The 18317-nt window shown below is 34.2% G+C and overlaps 5 protein-coding genes across 9 annotated transcripts; 2 read left to right on the forward strand and 3 right to left on the reverse strand.

Moving 5' to 3' along the window:
- The first annotated feature begins 2018 nt into the window (after positions 1-2018).
- APC10 (anaphase-promoting complex subunit 10) lies at positions 2019-4982 on the forward strand. Its single transcript, XM_076116792.1, has 4 exons — positions 2019-2723; positions 2951-3077; positions 4463-4572; positions 4699-4982. Exons 1-4 carry the CDS (start codon positions 2627-2629, stop codon positions 4908-4910), a joined length of 546 nt encoding a protein of 181 aa, XP_075972907.1. The 5' UTR covers positions 2019-2626; the 3' UTR covers positions 4911-4982.
- LOC142974459 (translation initiation factor eIF2B subunit epsilon-like) lies at positions 4946-9454 on the reverse strand. Its single transcript, XM_076116789.1, has 10 exons — positions 9253-9454; positions 9049-9173; positions 8745-8936; positions 8370-8553; positions 7963-8207; positions 7589-7708; positions 7107-7417; positions 6665-6844; positions 5555-5835; positions 4946-5201 (listed from the first exon to the last, which is right to left on the reverse strand). Exons 1-10 carry the CDS (start codon positions 9343-9345, stop codon positions 4992-4994), a joined length of 1941 nt encoding a protein of 646 aa, XP_075972904.1. The 5' UTR covers positions 9346-9454; the 3' UTR covers positions 4946-4991.
- A 608-nt stretch (positions 9455-10062) lies between these two features.
- On the forward strand, positions 10063-16330 carry LOC142974462 (BBSome complex member BBS7-like). 5 transcript variants are annotated; one of them, XM_076116793.1, is made up of 15 exons: positions 10063-10233; positions 12218-12341; positions 12397-12529; positions 12729-12858; positions 12935-13128; positions 13216-13396; positions 13498-13667; positions 13746-13863; positions 13954-14094; positions 14331-14560; positions 14657-14815; positions 15276-15385; positions 15481-15583; positions 15776-15891; positions 15981-16330. In XM_076116793.1, exons 1-15 carry the CDS (start codon positions 10135-10137, stop codon positions 16142-16144), a joined length of 2172 nt encoding a protein of 723 aa, XP_075972908.1. In that variant the 5' UTR covers positions 10063-10134; the 3' UTR covers positions 16145-16330. The 5 variants fall into 5 exon arrangements, with proteins under 5 accessions (XP_075972908.1, XP_075972909.1, XP_075972910.1 ...); XM_076116794.1 differs by having other exon boundaries at positions 12729-12849; XM_076116795.1 differs by having other exon boundaries at positions 12415-12529.
- A 15-nt stretch (positions 16331-16345) lies between these two features.
- Positions 16346-17194, reverse strand: LOC142974463 (ferritin heavy chain B-like). Its single transcript, XM_076116798.1, has 2 exons — positions 16712-17194; positions 16346-16567 (listed from the first exon to the last, which is right to left on the reverse strand). Exons 1-2 carry the CDS (start codon positions 17096-17098, stop codon positions 16352-16354), a joined length of 603 nt encoding a protein of 200 aa, XP_075972913.1. The 5' UTR covers positions 17099-17194; the 3' UTR covers positions 16346-16351.
- Positions 17195-17231: 37 nt separating this feature from the next.
- On the reverse strand, positions 17232-17865 carry mRpS6 (mitochondrial ribosomal protein S6). Its single transcript, XM_076116799.1, has one exon. It carries the CDS (start codon positions 17758-17760, stop codon positions 17308-17310), a length of 453 nt encoding a protein of 150 aa, XP_075972914.1. The 5' UTR covers positions 17761-17865; the 3' UTR covers positions 17232-17307.
- Positions 17866-18317: the final 452 nt, after the last annotated feature.

Below are 18317 nucleotides of genomic sequence, written 5' to 3' on the forward strand. Positions count from 1 at the left end.
CAACTCAGAGTAGGCACGGAGGAGGGCCGACAGCTGCGCGTGTGCCACCGCCGGCTGCACACAATCCGGTTGACATTTTATTACAAATCCGAGCACACCTGATCGCCGAGACCAGTCATTATTGTAATTCCATTATTTTGCCAGATTGTATTATTCGTGCGCGCACTTAGTTATACAAATACCCTCTCAAATTTTAAAATACTTTCTTAATAATTTCATGCTATAAAAAGTATAATTCAGCACACTTTTTTTGCTTTTTTCTCGGGAGCAAAAAATGGGATGAATTGTATAACAGGTCTCCACTCAGTGAAATAGACACAAAGGCAGCCCGCGCTTATACTATGCATTAAAGCAGTAACACCGAATGCAGTAAGCTGTTCCAACTGCTTCTTGCCAATCATCCTCGTTGGAATGTAACAAGTTTATTTATTGTTGCAAATAAGGCTCAACTATCAATTTAATATGAAAACAGCAGTATTCCTCTTCTTTTTATCTGTGCTCCTATCAACGTCAAAATGGATTTCTTCAAAAAGTATACAACTACTTTTTACACCACTATGCCTTCTTGCTAGTTTCTTTACTACTTCGTCCAAGATATGCCAGGGCTTAAACATGGGTATCGAGGAAATAACTATCTTTCAAAGAATAGGCAGGAAAGATTTAAACATACCACCTTATATACAAACACGACGTCTAAATCTTGCCCGGGACTTAATCCGCGTGTAGAGTTCCCATCCTTCGAATATATCAGGTAATCGATCTTATCATGATAAGGTCAAGATGATCACAAAAGATTTATTTAAAATTTCGTCGTCATCATCTCATTAGTCAAACTGTATGATTCGGCGTTTAGTTTCATATATCTATCTCATTATTTAAAATAAAATTCGAATGTTAGTGGTCACACTCCTCCGGAACGGCTTGACCGATTTATATGAAATCATCCCCTTTTCTATGTTTTCGCAATAAAACATTTGCCGAGTCAGCCAGTACTTATTCATAACTATTATCAATTCATAAATGCAACTAGATGGATACCTTATTTTGATAACGAAGTACTGTTGTGTCCGTGTGCATAGCCGGAACTATATTAACATTTGGTATTCGTCTGGGATCCTCCAAAGGGACAGTTCCCGCGGTGTTTCACTACCCATCGCACCACATGCCATAGTCAAATTAGACGAGCCTGGACGACACACTCGCCACACGGTAACCACTAATTATAATGTTATCGCTTTGTCAATTTGATCGCATCTTCATGTAAATATTAAGAAAAACGCATACATACCTACAAACATAAAAGAACGATATTGTTTCTGTTCGCTGCGGCATTCGGATCAGAATATTTTTTTCCCTGAATAGTGTAATAAGCTATCTGGGTAAGTGACTTACTTATGTGCACTTCAATGTAAGTTGGTGTTATAGGTTTAAGTACATAATTTAATTAATTATATTTATTCAGATTCATATTAGCTAATATAATTTTAATATGCGTGCTGTTGCAATGTGGCGAAATCAATCACATAGGTACCTACTGTGTCCTTATTATTGTGTATTTATACTATTATTTACTTACCACATGCTACGGAACCACGAACGGAACAATCTAATCTCTAATCTTTGCATCATAATGAACGATTTTTAGATCAGTTTAAAAATAATGGTGCATTACATTTCAAATCCCAACTAGGACTTTCCTCTTTGACTATGTTGACCATTATTCGGCTCCGGGGGCCATCGACCAGTTTAACTGAAATGTACGTAGTCTAAAATAGTCCTAATTAATTCTGTGTGGTATATTATCTAACCCCTCCCTCATGAGAGGAGACCCTTGCCCAGCAGTGGGACAATAATGGGTTAAATTTATTTTAAATTTATTTATATTATCTTAACATATTTATCGCAATGAATTTCAAGTTTATTGTTTTTCATGACTTTATTTATATCTAAATTCATCAGAGAAATGCTTACTGCACATTTGGTTAATATGGTCGTCTCCCCGCAATAACCGTAAAGCTATATATATAGAGTGGGTTCGAATCCCACCCAGGACAAAAATATTTATGTGATGAACGTGAGTGGATATCTGTTCTGAGCCTGGTAGTAATGCATGTTTATCTATTATCTGGTTCGAGAGTGTGCTACGGTCACTCTGCTAAGTTTGAAATTAGATTACCATATTTACCATGTCATTGTGTAAGTTGTACAAAAATATTTTCTATTTATTTTGGAGGCAGTAAATCAATAATTGCAAAACAATAAAATGTATGGATGTGGATGACGCAAAGGAAGTTTGTAAGAATCGTACCAAGTGGCGATCTCTCGCCTAGCCATGGGAAAAAGGCGTAATTTTATGTGTCTATGAATTTACGACATAAAACATTTTCATGCATAATTATTTTGTAACTTAATTTTAAAATAAAACCTAAAATAAAATAATAATCCAATCGCTTGCCAGTAAAAAAAATATAGCTGTCACTAGTGTCAAGTATGTCAAAATGTAGACAAATCTGACAAGTTGACAGTTCATCAAAGAAAAGAAAACGGTCGAAGGGATATTATTGTTGACGAAAACATTTGATATTATTTTCATTTCCAGGTTCTAATTAAAGCTACCTATACAGTTATGGCTTCTGAAAAAGATCCATTAGTAAGTGAAAGATCAGGAATAGTCCGTGAAGTTGGAAATCATGCCATTTGGAGTTTGTCTTCTTGTAAACCAGGTGAAAAACAAATATAAAGATATACTCCAATTGTAGATGTAATTGTGTTAAATTCAATCTCTTATATTTGTTTTTTTTTCGCCAATGTGTATATATAGTTTTAATTTCAATAATTTAATGTAAATATTTAGTTATATAAGTTCTGTACAGTTTCTAAAACCTCTTATAAATAAATAAACTGTTTCTATAAAAAAAAAAAAAAAAAAACTCTTAAACTGTTTGTACAGGTTTCGGTATTGATCAATTGAGAGATGATTGCATGGATACTTACTGGCAGTCCGATGGGCAACTGCCGCATTTAGTAAACATTCAATTCCAAAGAAAGACGATGGTTTCTCATATCTATATTTATACTGATTACAGGGGCCGAAACAGGTCAGTAAAGTCAGTAAAAGTCAGTATTTTTGGACCTGGTCAGTAAAAGTCAGTATTTTAGAAAATCGGTCAGTATTGTCAGTATTTTTCCAAACTGACACACGTTTTTTTTTTGTTTTCCTTTGCTGTTGGCCAATCTTACATTCTCGATTTGCCCAGTAATCATATCAGAGGGCTGCTTTGGATGCTCGATATTATGTTGATGATCTGCGTAATACATATGTTACTGTAAAAGCCCGAACAGTGGTAAATCCTAAGATTTTAAGGTAAAACCTAAGATTTACCAACTCTCAATGGTAAAAGTTCGAACAAGCCGGAGTTTAAAAACTGTAACATATACAGTATATACAAAACTTCTTCTTCATAACTATGTAACGGTATAATTATATACCGTAACATAGTTATAAAGAAGGAGTTTTGGGCAAAGCGACATGGGTAAGTTAGGTTAGAAGGCTAAGGTGGGAGCGAGCGAAGCAAAGCTATTTGTCGTTATTTTTTTTTCAAACCACTCAGCAGGAATGCAATGCAATGCAGGAAAGCACCCCGCGAAGCGGTGCTCCGGCGACATCTCGACATCATCAAGTGAATAGAGGTAAAAGTTCGAAATAAAAGAATTGTTCGGACTTTCACCATTGAGAGTTGGCAAATCTTAGGTTATACTGGAAAATCTTAGGATTTACCACAGTTCGGGCTTTTACAGTAACATATACATGTATTGAAGCATCACATGACTTCAATAGAACAGCAAATTAAAATTTGCTATTTTTTTGAAATCAATATTTTTGAAGTGAAAATGCTTTAGCGCCATTGCGCACTTTTGCGAAACTTCGTAAGACCTGATTGAAAACTCGTAAGACCTGATTGAAAACTCGTAAGACCTGATTGAAAACTCGTAAGACCTGATTGAAAACTCGTAAGACCTGATTGAAAACTCGTAAGACCTGATTGAAAACTCGTAAGACCTGATTGAAAACTCGTAAGACCTGATTGAAAATTCGTAAGACCTGATTGAAAACTCGTAAGACCTGATTGAAAACTCGTAAGACCTGACTGAAAACTCGTAAGACCTGATTGAAAATTCGTAAGACCTGATTGAAAGTTCGTTATTAACGAAGCTTTTTAACACACTAAAAAGGCGATGCTGGTTGACTACAGGGATGGTGGAGACCAATAACCGAAAATAAGCTTTTTAACAGTCTTAAAAAAAGGATTTTGACTTCTCAATTCGACTGTATTTGTATTTTTGTTATTTCACACCATTCACCTGAAAAACGGTTTAGAAATGGTCTGTATTTGGTCAGTATTTTTGAATTTTTGGTCAGTAAAATCAGTATTTTCGACCTCGGAACTTGTTTCGGCCCCTGTGATTACAAACTCGATGAAAGCTACACTCCAAGCAGAATATCAATTAGAGCTGGAACTCATTTCAATGATTTGCAAGAAATAGAAGTCATTGAATTGATTGAACCTAGTGGTAAGTCTCTCCTTGTCACTAACTATTACAACATATGATTTGGGCTAAGTGAAATTCACTTCAGCTGCCTTAACATAGAGAATTGCAATTGAATGTGTATACATGATGTGATGTTTTCTGTTTTAGGTTGGGAAATGATACCAATCAAAGATATCCACGACAGACCTATTAGAACCTATATGATACAGATTGCAGTATTGAGCAATCATCAGAACGGGAGAGACACACATATGCGCCAAATCAAAATACATTCCCCATGTGAGCCTACATCATTTGACATCAACAAATTCAGAAACTTTTCTACTGTGCAGTTCCAACAATATGCTACTATTCGATAAATGATACAAAGACTCAATGCCAAAAAATAAAACTATTCTTTATAAGTTAAATAATAAAATCTTTTATTTCCATAGATTGTTTTAGTCAGAATCATCACTCTCTTCACTGGCTTCCTCAAGCCACTCAAAGAACTTCACAAGAGAAGTCTGCTTGGCAATGGGACTCTCATTTTCTTCTAGATCTTTCTGCCACTCAAACAAAGAGTCTTCATCTATGACATCAGCTTCATATAGCAAGTGAACTATTTGCCCAGATCTGCCATCAAGCCATTCACATTTGATACAGCTATCCTGAAAAAGTATTTAAAATTATAGATAATCATCATTCAAGGAGGAGACCCTACCCTGCAGTGGGACAGTAGTGGGTTAAGTTAATTTAGTATGTGCAATCTTGATAGGTTTTAGTAATATAAATAAGAGGTTAAAGAAATTAATGTTCACAAAAATATTTAAGAAACCGCTTATGGTCACTCTTGACCACAAATGACAATGTGAAAGCTACTTACAGGTTAGATCAAGATTTGGGAAATGTTATTAAATAAAAGTTAAACAGCAATAGACACTGTCCCAAATTCAAAATCCAAATGTTGCTCAATTCGACTACTCCAATAACAGATTTAATAATTAGTATATTCAATACTCACTTCAACAGCCCTCAAACAGTCCATTATGGAAGACTTTGTTTTGATATAATTGGCTAAAACAGGTCTAAAGAACTTCAAAATGTCCTTAACAGTACTTAGAACATTCTTAGTTTCAGCAAGAACTGGTATACTTAGAAGTGCCCTCACTACAAAAAAGTTAACTTCATGTAGCTGAATATTGTAGGCATATCTTGATGAATTAATTTCCAGTATCAAATAGTCACATTTCAGTTTCTCTTCATAACCTCTTGCCAAACTGTCTATTACTTCTTGAAGGAATACTGAAATAAAAAATGCATAGATTAGACATATAAAATTACATATGATATGACCACAATTAATAAAATAAATAATAAATATTATTGGACAACTCACACACGGTCATTTGATTCCAAACTAAGCAGAGCTTGTACTATGGTAACCAAATCTATACTAATATTATAAAGCTGAAGAGTTTGTTTGTTTGTTTGTTTGTTTGTTTGTTTGTTTGTTTGAACGCGCTAATCTCAGGAACTACTGGTCCGATTTGAAAAATTCTTTCACTGTTAAATAGCCCATTTATCGAGGAAGGCTATAGGCTATATAACATCACGCTACGGGCGTTAGGAGCGGAGTAGTAACGAAAAATGTTACAAAAACGGGGGAAATTATGACCCATTCTCTCTTACGTGACGCAAGCGAAGTTGCGCGGGTCAGCTAGTAACTGATAAACATACTTATATACTTCTAAATATATACTTATATAGATACATTAACATCCAGGCTCAGAACAAATACTCGTGCTCGTCACACAAAGATTTGTCCCGGGTGGGATTCGAACCCACCACACGCGGCGCTTTGGTTATTGCGGCAAGGTGACCACTTTAACCACTGCGCCAAACGTGCAGTTAAAAATAAAAATTAAGTTTAAATGTTTTAATGATGCTTTCATGTATAACCGTGTATAATAATTTTCTAATAACTGACTCAATCAATATAAATAATTCAGTTATAAAACAGCTACAACTATTTTTTTAGGTAAATCAATAATTTATTTATCCATATTTTTATACAGAGCTAATAATGCTCATTATTTTTTAGTTTGCAAGGAAGATTCATAGATGAACTTACTATTAGTGTCATCTGGGACAGGTGAATCAGGTAGTGAAGAGTCAGCACTGCTGTCAGATGAGTAACATGATTCACTATCACTCCAATTCTTCTCAAAGCCAATAAACTCATCTCCACCACTGCCAGAAGACTCGTTCTCCCATTCAGTGCTTTCTGATGTTGATTTCATCAATACTTTATCTGTAACAAAAATGTTATAAATAAGTAAGTTATATTGTGTTAAAGGAAACAAAAGGATGGGAAGACCTAGAAAGACATACACTAATATCAGTGATGTCCTGAAAAAGGTCAGATGCATAGTACTCATAACAAGCAGTCCTGAATGTTAAGTTGTGTGGATATGAATGAAGCAAGGGAAGTATCAAGTGGTTTTGTTTAGTCTCTGCCTACCCTTCTGGAAAAAACAGTATTAGAATAGAATAATTATAACAATTATAATTACCTTTTTCAACATCTGTGCTCTCCAATATATTTCCTTTCAATTGACTACCAGCTTCTACTTTAACATTAGATGCTATAATAGTACCAGAATCAATGGAACAATTCTCTTCTACAGTGCAGTTGTTATCAATAAAACTGTTTACAATCTTACAGTTGTCCTTTATCACTACATTACTCATGATATGACTTCCCCTGATAGTCACATTGTTGCCAATGATGCAATTCTTTCCAATCACTGACTTTGAGATACTTGTGTTGTCATTTATATGTGTTTCTGCACCAATTAATACATCTTCTATTAATGTACAGGATCTGAAATTCAATACAGAATTATGAGGTATGTTGTCAAGAATTCTGACAAATGATTTATAACAAATTCTTTAACTCATTTTTCAGGGCATGCAGCCTAACCCCTCCTTGTTCAAAAGAGGCCCAGCAGTGGGACAGATATGAGTTTAAAAATAATATAAATATTTCACTCACCTGCTCAGAGTACTTGACTTGTCTCTGAAGTTATGATTACCCATAAATAGGTAGTTGTTTTGATAAAATGATCCAGTCTCAATGGATAAGGGGAGTGTCCATTTATGTAACACATCTCGGCTAGAATAACATTAATTCTAAATCAATTTAATTCTAAAATGCTTTACAAACTACGTTTTTTCATGGTTTATTACTTTTCCTGATTTGTTATTGTTTGCTTAAATCCATATAAAAAAACTATTAATATTTAAAACATGTGGTATAGGAGATTCCTTTTCCATTCCTTTAAAGGTATGGTTTGAAGCCCTATCCTTCTAGTGTTCAAGGTAATTTTGCATGATTATTCTTAATTATAAAGAGTAGAAGATACTTACCAAACTGTTTGATATGTTTTCCAGTTAGTCACAGATGCAGCATATTGGTTCCCTTTCAATAGAGTATAATACAGGGAACTGGCAAGAATCTCCTCATTGATAAGAATGCCATGAATGAAGTCATCTCTGGTTTGGAAATCAAAGTTGTCAGAGAATAGAGGAGGCACTGACGGGGAACAAAGTGCTATGTTAGCATCTACCAAGTTGTGATGCAACTTCACTTCGGAATGACTTAATACTATCTCCTGAAAAATATAATTACAAAGTTTACATTAACAATTGTAATATAATAATGTTAGGTATATTATAGATATTATTTTTATTTACCTAGGTAGATACTATAGCCAAAAAAATATTGTATCTACTTTTAAATATTTTTATAAAGGTCACTGAAAAATGTAACATACCAATGGAAGACTAATTGTTTTTTCAGCAGACTTAGGCTTATACTTCTGATGAATCAAAACTTTTTGAGACCTTCCATCAGCTGCCAAGAATATAGGTTTATCTGAACTTATAAGTGGATGCTCCCAGGCCACCTTCTTGTACACAAGGGTCATTGCTGCTCCTTTGTCTTTCTTGCATATCTGTCTGAAGAAAAAAATAAGAGATAATATAAAATATATAAATAAATAAATAGTTTAATCATATGATGAAATAAGATAATTCTTACATATGACTAAAGTTTTAAACAGTTTCAGATAGTAATATGATAAACCTTTAGGAAATAACATAAGGATGAGAACATGTAGGAAACTTATTTTCTATTAAAGTATACTTACTTATGCTGTTCTAACAATGAGGCAAAGTGTATATTACTGACAGTATTAACTCCTAATAGCACAAAGTAACCTCTGATCAGACCAGCAGCATCTATTTCCCTCATCACATCTCCCATCGTCTGACAGGTATCAGACATCATAACTTGAACATCCATTGTAATACTCCATATTGACTTGGCTGCAATACCATTCCTGCAACAAGGGCATATTATTATGCAATTTCATAAATTAGTTAATTGAATCATGTTGGTAACCGCTCATAAGTCATTCATTAGCGTCAATTTCGAATGTGCAATATGCTTACCGAATATAGTCTTTAATTTTTTGTCCATCCTGACAACAAAACAAAATTGTTTCTCCAACTCCTCCTTGTGCTAACGATTCCAGGGTATAATCAATTAAAGGCACTCCGGCTACCGGCAACAAACCCTTAAAAAAAAACAATTTATTTAAATTCTTGACTCATTTATCAAAACAAGTTTATTTTAAAACAAAATATCTAACTTACCATAGGTTTATTATTACTAATGGGATTGAAATGACTGTTGAATGTATCCATTATAACAACAGCTTGGACAACATTTTCTTTATCGATATCCATTTTAAAGTTTACTGATTACTTATAATAAAGTCTAAGATATTTACAAAATATTCGCTTGAATTTTTCTTGAATCTCACGAATCCAAGACGTTTTTATTTTTGACACTGACACTCAGTCACTTCAGTTTTGAGGTTATTAGATTTTTTTTTTGTGCAGAGCCAATTTTTAAAACAAGGTTTTTTTGACAAGACATCATCTTCATTTAACCGGGCTATATTGGCCTCTCATGATTTATTTTAAGTAATGATAATTTAAACTGGAGGAGCTTGTAAATGGAAATAATTTTATTTATTATTTATTTATCTTGTGTGTCCTAACTCGACTTAAGACTAAGGGCACACATCTCATACATTATCTATTTAATTGTTATTTTTAGTCTAATTTACTAGGCGACCAATATAATCATTTCGTGTTCCTTGATGTATAAATATAACCATGCCTTGTTGCTATTGGGATAGGCAGAAATTTTACAACGCTAGTGTGTGTAAGAGGTAAGTTAGGTATTTAATTCATACCATGGAAGATGGCGTTATAGAACTTATTCTAAGAATAGAACCAATCAGAAGGATTCAAACAAAATTGTCATATCTGTCTTCGTTAGATTCCTTAAAGTACAAGTTATAATTATCATGATTGGATGATAAATACCTACTTACTTTACTTACCTAAACTTTGTTGTTATGTTGAGGGTTTGGTTACCTAGGTTTTATCGATTATAATGTAAGACTCATGTTAACGTGTAGATCCAGAAATGAACATAGGTACTTATTATTAGAATAAATTCGAATCATGGATTACGATTTATCGCGTATAGACTATTTGATAAGTGGGATTACTTATCCCGATACATTGAAAATTTTGCCATCCACCGGACCGAAGGGCGAAAAGGTAAATACGAAAACATACTGAAGATTTGCACTTTTGCAGGAAATTCTAATCAATATAAAAGTTAAGCAATTTATAGGCATCGTGGTGTTCATTGATCACACTTATAGGAGAAGTCTGTAAAGCAATTTTTATGTAGGTAGCATGATAAGGACACCAAACAATGTTATAATCTTTTTGCTTATAATTTTATTTTTATTTGAGTCTCATGAAGAGGACAAATTAGTAAGGGAACCTGTTGTACCTAGGCCGGTTTTTTAGAAATATATTTTTTATTGTGATTTGACGTGCAGCACACGAATCATATTTGCATATTTTGAAATGTCAATTATTTGGGTACTCACCAAAAAAATATCAGAAATGTATATTTAATACTTACATAATATTTTTAAATTTAAAAAAAAATGGGAAATGTGGCCAAGGTACAACATACCCTATGTACCTAGGCCAGTAGTACGTTGTACCTAGGCCACATTGAAATTTGGGGGTAATTTAAGCAAATTATCAAGTTTTGTTATCTAAAATCATTTTATTTGATTCATTACAGTACACAGTATTATTACAGTATACAGTATTTAACAAAACATTTTAAAAATTCTCAATTGATCAAAATTTAGAAATGATCAAAATTTAAACTAATATTCATAGCTTTTTTTATGCTTTTCAAACAAAATATTTAAACAAAAATAACTAACTTTGGCCACCGTTTCGTTACATCACATCGCTGCGCCTGCCAAACTCCATATGTGTATTTTGATGTTAAAAAAAATGAATATGGTGTCCCAAATAAAAAAAAAAGTTTTCTAAAATCTCACAAAAGACACATGTGGAACTTGGCAGGGGCAGCGACGATACCGTCGATATCACATAATATAATATAGCAAATCAATATACCTATATAGCAAAGCAAAGGAAAACAAAATATTGAAACAACTAGCTGACCCGCGCAACTTCCCTTGCGTCACATAAGAAAGAATGGGTCATAATTTTCCCCCTTTTTGTAACATTTTTTACTGTTACTCTGCTCCTATTGGTCATAGCGTGATAATATATAGCCTATAGCCTTTCTCGATAAATGGGCTATCTAAAACTGAAAGAATTTTTCAAATCGGACCAGTAGTTCCTGAGATAAGCGCGTTCAAACAAACAAACAAACACACAACAAATTAGTATAGATTAGTATAGATTATCTTTACCTATATATAAATTATTATTTCTCTCTTAAATTTTAATCAGTCATTTGGACTAGCTATTATAAAAACACTATCAATAATGTAGATATATTATTCAGCCTTAAGCATTTAGTAGAAATCCCAGTACTTCTGTATCTCTGGAACATAATAAATTTCTCTGTTCTTGTTAACTTTTTGCGGGGTTTTAATCTCCTCTTTTTCAGGCCATTTCCAGTTTTTAAGTGATTTTTGCATCGATTTCTGAAATAATAAAGATATTTAATTAGGAATATTATAACGTAAATGTGAAATAATTTAATGAAACATTCTCCTGGCCAAAGTATAACATCCAGGTTGTACCTTGGCCACTGGCCAAGGTACAGCTGATCGACAGTGGCCGAGGTACAACACTACTCCAACTTCACTAAAACGGTGATTTTATATAGTTTAGAGCTTAAGTATCTCGTAAGTTTTTTATTGTGTTGAGACTTGTAAAATCAAAGAACCGATAGCATATAACAGTTAAGTGACTATTAGAAAACTTTTAAAACTATTAGACTTCAAAATATATTAGAAATACTTACTTTTTCCCACAAAAAAGTTTCAGCGTCGATAACACCAAACACCGGCTTAATGGCGGAATGCAACTAACTTTACATTAAATAGTCTGTAGTGACGTATCGAATACCGTAAACAGTAGAATTTAGTATCGCACGAATATATGTAAACGAGCCCAGTGGCCTAGGTACACATAGTGCCAAGGTACAACAGGTTCCCCTACAAGAAGCAAAACTTTCGTAATTAATATTTTCTAGATTGCGATCGGTGATAAAAATGGAGTTTTGCAGTGTGTTAGTATTAAAGAGGAAGAGCCCGTGGTCCAGTTTAAGACATTACCAGGAAAGTCAATTACTTCTGTACAACTTGCGTCAGGAGTCGGTATGGTTAAATATGTAATCACTTAAAATACTGACACTTATTTATTTTTTAATAGTGTCTTCGATTATTGCAGGAACACAAGCAGACAAAATCTTTACGGCATCAGGCAATGAAGTAAAAGGGTATACAAGAAAAGGAAAAGTTTTTCTCAGCATTGAGACTTCGCTATCTGAGACCATCACTTCAATGTAATGTAGTTATTAAAACCTATGATAAGCATTCTAATGTAGAGCAGTGAGCTAGCTAGCCACCTTCCTAGATTTTAGAGTAGCTCACTACTACTAGCTACATGGCCTTATTTGTATAAAGTGTAAAGTTAACTTAAGTAAGTAGGTAGGTAGGTAGGTACTATAATGTCCTATTAACACGAGCTATAAACATTTTCAGGTGCATTCTCGGAAATGACTTAATCCTCTGTAGTGGACGCACGGTGACTTACTATAGAGATTTGCGTGAATACCACTCATACATTTGCGAAGACAGAGTGCTCGACATAGCAGCATTTGCGGTACCTAATGTTAGAATTCTTTCATTATGCCTCTTAAACTAAACTACACTAACGCTTAATACATTTCTTATTGTTGTATGCGCAGAGCAACAGAATACGCCTTTTAGTGCTGATTGCGAATAAAGGGGCTATTATTTTGGAAAATGGGAAACTCATCTCGCGTACAGCTATACCGTCTGGACCGTCTCGTCTAATCGTACCACTGACTACACACGTAACGGATATTCAGGCATTCTACGGTGCGAGCGATGGGTCTATAGGCCTTATCGGATACGAAGAGTAAGTCGTCAAGATGTACTTAAGTAGGTAGTTCAAAATTTTATTTTATTTCCACTACGCATATTTAACTTCTTTTTGCTATAACAGGTTGAAACTTTCAAGCAAATGTTTGGTAGAAGGAAGAGGTTTAGGGTCCGTAGTGTGTTTGGGCTGGTATAATAATAATGGTAGCGTCCACCTTGCTGTTGGCCGACATGATGGGTCCATTCAGTTGTATCTTATGGATATGGACAATCTCAGCGAAAAACCGCGACTCAAATATACTTATGTGAGTATTGTAACTCAATAATAGGATAGAAGTAGGTAGGTACCTCCCTAAGTATGTACTACTTAATTCGCGAAAACTGATTTAAAATAATCTATTTATAGTTTTGCGGAGAGCCCGTTACGTCGGTAGCTGGTGGATGTGTAGGCACAGAAGATTCGGAGTTGCTTGTGGCGACATTCTCGGGAAGAATATTTGCGTTAAGATCAAGTCATTTGGTGTCTGGAGCTAAAATTCCGCACGATATATTAGCAGCACGGAGGGCAAAACTTGAGTGGGTAAACCTTATTCTTATACCATAGTAAATTATTACGTCGGCGGTCGGACTATTAAACACGCAAATTATTTACAGAACTGATGTAGCACGTTTAGAAAAACAAACAGCTAACGAACGGGAAAAATACCAAAGAAGTACGCGTTCCCTGCAAGCTGGTTTATCCATACCACCATTATTGGATATTCAATACGAAGTAAGTATGCAAACCTATAGTATGGTTTACTTACCTATTATCCGTATGTTTTAATGACATATTCATGTTTAACGTACCGACATTTTTCAGCTTTTGGGATCAACGAGCGAAGGCTGGCAAGAAGTGAGAATTACTTCCGCAGTGCCCCTAGACATGCTTTTTATTTATTGTAACAGAAAGTTAGAAATGCAAACAGATACTGCTGCAGTTTTAAGTATTTGTTCGTCTAAGGTAAGATAAAGTTGCGTACCTACTCACTGACTGAGGTAAGATCTCGATCGCATTCCTCTTAAACCGAAAACTAAGTATTTAGCTTTGTCAGTGGGTATTCTCCATGGCTTAAAAAGATAGCTCCCTATGAGTAGGTACATGCTAACTAGGTATTTAGCAACAATTCAGTGTTAGCAATATATTTATACTATCCGTAAGTAGATATAACTCTCCATATTATTATTCGTGTTAAACAGGAATCAGTTTCGGATCTACTCGCTTCAGTACGATGTCAAGCTGGCACCCGTAGAGTATGGGTCAAGATGAGGTACTTAGCGGAGTTAAGAATGGAGGGCAGACGTGTGCTTATCTATGTGTTACCGGCGGGTGCACCGAGGGTGGCTCGTTTAATAACGCTCAAGTTACCTGCTTTACCATATTATTCGCAACACGCAGACCCAGACTTGAAATTTGATACGCAAGAAAGGTACCTATTTGTATGCCTAAATACCTTCGTAAATAAACACTAGTTAGGTACCCATCCTTAGAAGATAGATAATAAAAAGTCGCTATGATATTTCAGAACCATGTGTCAACTGCAAGTTTCGGGAAGTTTTTCTGTAGCTGAAATAACTTCATGGTTAACCGAAGCTATTCCAGGTGAACTGCCACGTCCTTCAACAAACGTGTCCTTCGCCAGATCACACACTCTACTCCAAACGGTTCTCATTTGTGAATATCAGTAAGTTGCCAAATTCTACCTACCTAAGTACCTATAAGTATTGGAATATGTAAATTCAACCTAAACTACTTCGCAATACTAGTAGGTATCTAGATACGTCGTGTACGGTCCGAACAGAGGCAATGATTTGTTAGCGGCGAGCAACAAAGGCCATCGTGACAGAAAATTACGCTCATTTTCAATGAAGTCAGTTTAAAAAGACCGGTTTCAATATTCTGTCAAAGATTACAGATAGATAGCAAATAGCTATCTCAGATAATCATGTCAAAATGATCTATCATAAGTAACTGTTTTCAGTAGGAATTGCTATCCATGAATTTATACTTGTCTTAAGTAAGTGAATACTAAAAGATGGGGTAGGTACTGTAAACTGCTTTTTTTTAAACTTCGGAAGCTAAAGAAATGAACGATGTACTTAGATAAAAGTGGTAACAATTTACTGGGGTGCTCTTTTTTTCAGACGAGGTTTAGCCATTTTCAAATCTGATAATGTGTCCACTATTGCAACAATTCGAAACATAGTATCAAACTGTTCTGTGGAGAAGAGTATCCGAGTAGAATTGTCTTGCGGTAAGTGACTAAAATGTGATGTTATTAGTCGTGTAGTAGGTAGGTGTTTACTATTTGAGTGTTAATTGTTTAACATACTTAAATATTCATTACAGATATCCCAGACGATTGTTGCGTTAACTCGTTTAGAAACTTGGAGAGTAAATTTAAATTGGAGTACCAGAAAAACAAAGATATTATTTTGAAAAAAGCTCTCGGGTATGTATAGAGCACTTCGAATTCATGACTGACAAGAATCACGAGATATCTAATCATGGCTTATGTCGAATCGCGGCTCATTAAAATCCGCTCAGCCCAGTACTACCCCAGTAGAAATATGTTCCTAGTATTCGTTAGTACTATCCAATTCGTTAGTCACCACAAACTTAAATTCTATTTAACGAATTTCAGGATGCTGGACTTAGATAGCTCAATGAATGAAGAAGGACCATTATTATGCCAAGACTATGCTCGAGTTTGGGATTCCAGAGATACTATAAACGAGACTCAATTTATGGAATTAGTTGGTGAGAGTTTAAACTGTGAAGTACCTGTACGAAAAAATGGCAGTTGAACGATCTGATTTAATAATTCCTATAATTAAATTATTTTACAGAGACCATAGTACAGTGGTATGTGGACTGGCGTGCACTGTCTCTACTCAACGACAACTACAGTAACGAAATCGCCAAACTACGAAATGCGCTTACTGAATGTCAATTAGACGATGTTTATAAACATTTTTCTAGCAAATCCTTGTCCAAAAAAGATTACTCTTAAATAAAAATGTTGTTTAACCTATGATAGCTTACATTATTTATGGTATTAAATATCTGACTTTGCTGTTAAATCTTATCATACACAACAGTGTGAATGCAACAATTTTTTTTTACCATACATCCAAGCCTTCTTGGATGCATAATTAATATGAGGCAAATAGGTTTTCAGTCATGGTTAAAATAAAATTATTTATTTGACCAAGTCTTTTTATTTAGTTTTGAATGTGTATGGATATTTCTTTGCGAGTTCTAAATCATAATGGTAAAGAGCATGTGTATCCTTGTTCAGTTGTGTCAATATTGTGACATGGCCAGCCATTTCATTGATTGATTCAATTTGCTCAGCTAGAAAAACTGAAGTCAGGAAGTCAGAGCACTGATAATCTTTTACCTCATCTGCCACTTTTATGACCTCTTCTATTTGCTAGTAAACATATTAAGTTAATTAAAATTGGTTACTACGAAAATATCTGTGAAGATTATGATAAGAATTTGAATTATTTTCTTATTCATCTATACAGCAACAAATAGCACAACTCCTACTTCATTTATTATGAAAGTAAAGTACCTCTGTAATCCCTTTTTCCATAGCAAGAGCATGATTAAATGCTTCAAGTAAATCCAAATTTTTATGTTCAGTAGGTATTTCTAAGCCACATATCAAAGGCTTTCCTCCACGCAACATCTGATAGTGTATAAATTGAGACATATGCTTGAGTTCCTCTTGGTACATCCTCATGAAGAAACCTCCAGCACCATATTGAGATTTTGAAGGATGCAGAAAAACCACAGCCATGTTTAAATATTCTTGAGCAGCTTGTTGCTCCATCATTATTTGTCTATTTACTAGATCTTCAATTTTGCTATCATATTTGTACTTACAATGCGAATTTCTACTGTTTGATAACATTATGGAAGAATACTTTTTGAGATTTGCTAACTTATGAGAAATCATAATATATAATTAAACAAGTATAATAAAAAAAAAACTTACTAATAAATAAATATTGTATGAAATGAAATGAAAAATTGACATTTGGTATAATTCAAGTAGGCAAGGGTTGTCTTTAATCAATAATAGAAAGATAAAAAATCAACAGATATTTATTAAAACTAAATACTAAAACTATTATAGCTAATACAATTCAAATCTCTGAAAAAGCATTACTTTTGGAAAGGATAATAATCTAGACCAGAATTGTACTTAAATTTATATGCAAATTTGTTTACTTGTGTCTTTCCGATATCAATCATCTTTTGGACTTCTTCCCTGTAGGCTGGAGGTAGCAGTTCCTTTTCTAAAGTACAGTTACTGTCGGCAGCCTGCTGAGACTTGAATACACGCTGTCTTATTACATCTACATCTCTGCTGTATTCTTCTTTTAAATCACTTACTGCGTTTGTAGCCGTATCCATCTTAATAATAAAATAATTTGCTTCTCTGTGAACAACCCCGTGAGCTGAAGTTTTATAAGGCATCGGTCTAAATCCTAAATTCTCGATATTTCTAATGATACCACCACGATCAAATATAGCATGGGATATGCGTTTCAATGTAGTTTTAAGCTCCTGTTTTGGCATCGCACGGATCATTAAAGCCAGTTCGTAAGTAGGCATTTTATAAATCTTTTTTACACTGAAACTTTCAATGTTATTATATCAACAATTTTAGGTTAGATGAATTCTAAATGACAGTTATGACAGGATGATCAAGAAGTGACAGCAAAGACACTAACAGACGAAAACCATAAACCAAACAGCTGTTCTCTGCGAAGTGTTGTTACACGCTTTTATAAACCGTAAATTTATAAAAAAAATAAGCTTAATATAGGGGAAGTCTCAGACGAGGTAGGTACCTATGTGATTTGTGTCTGAAATCACAATACCTATCTGAATCACAATATATCCCAACTATTACTAACTTATTCCAGATTTTTTTTTTATTTCTAGACTTCAACGAATTTATTCACGGTAGGTACGCAACTGACATGTGTCACAACTATCTTTTAATCATAATCATTTATTTTCCAGAAATGGAAACATAATTTTGTGAAAATAAACTGTGTAAGTTTTATATAGATCGCTGATTAACTTTCATATCAATTACGAAAACTTTTCTATTGTGATTCGCCTAAAATCATAGACAAGACAACAACAAACTATCGGACTTGGGG

Source organism: Anticarsia gemmatalis, chromosome 7 (assembly GCF_050436995.1).
Source record: "Anticarsia gemmatalis isolate Benzon Research Colony breed Stoneville strain chromosome 7, ilAntGemm2 primary, whole genome shotgun sequence".
NCBI lineage: Eukaryota > Metazoa > Arthropoda > Insecta > Lepidoptera > Erebidae > Anticarsia > Anticarsia gemmatalis.

Coding starts and splice junctions, on each gene's coding strand:
- LOC142974463 (XM_076116798.1), bottom strand. CDS start 17,098: ATGATTTCTCATAAGTTAGCAAATCTCAAAAAGTATTCTTCCATAATG. Junction 16,568..16,711: donor TGGAAAAAGGGATTACAGAG/GTACTTTACTTT, acceptor TATGTTTACTAG/CAAATAGAAGAGGTCATAAA.
- LOC142974459 (XM_076116789.1), bottom strand. CDS start 9,345: ATGGATATCGATAAAGAAAATGTTGTCCAAGCTGTTGTTATAATGGAT. Junction 7,418..7,588: donor AAGTCAAGTACTCTGAGCAG/GTGAGTGAAATA, acceptor ATTGAATTTCAG/ATCCTGTACATTAATAGAAG. Junction 5,202..5,554: donor ACTGTTTGAGGGCTGTTGAA/GTGAGTATTGAA, acceptor ATACTTTTTCAG/GATAGCTGTATCAAATGTGA.
- APC10 (XM_076116792.1), top strand. CDS start 2,627: ATGGCTTCTGAAAAAGATCCATTAGTAAGTGAAAGATCAGGAATAGTC. Junction 2,724..2,950: donor TTTGTCTTCTTGTAAACCAG/GTGAAAAACAAA, acceptor CTGTTTGTACAG/GTTTCGGTATTGATCAATTG. Junction 4,573..4,698: donor TGAATTGATTGAACCTAGTG/GTAAGTCTCTCC, acceptor TTTCTGTTTTAG/GTTGGGAAATGATACCAATC.
- mRpS6 (XM_076116799.1), bottom strand. CDS start 17,760: ATGCCTACTTACGAACTGGCTTTAATGATCCGTGCGATGCCAAAACAG.
- LOC142974462 (XM_076116793.1), top strand. CDS start 10,135: ATGGATTACGATTTATCGCGTATAGACTATTTGATAAGTGGGATTACT. Junction 14,561..14,656: donor AAATTTGATACGCAAGAAAG/GTACCTATTTGT, acceptor ATGATATTTCAG/AACCATGTGTCAACTGCAAG. Junction 15,892..15,980: donor TCAATTTATGGAATTAGTTG/GTGAGAGTTTAA, acceptor ATTATTTTACAG/AGACCATAGTACAGTGGTAT.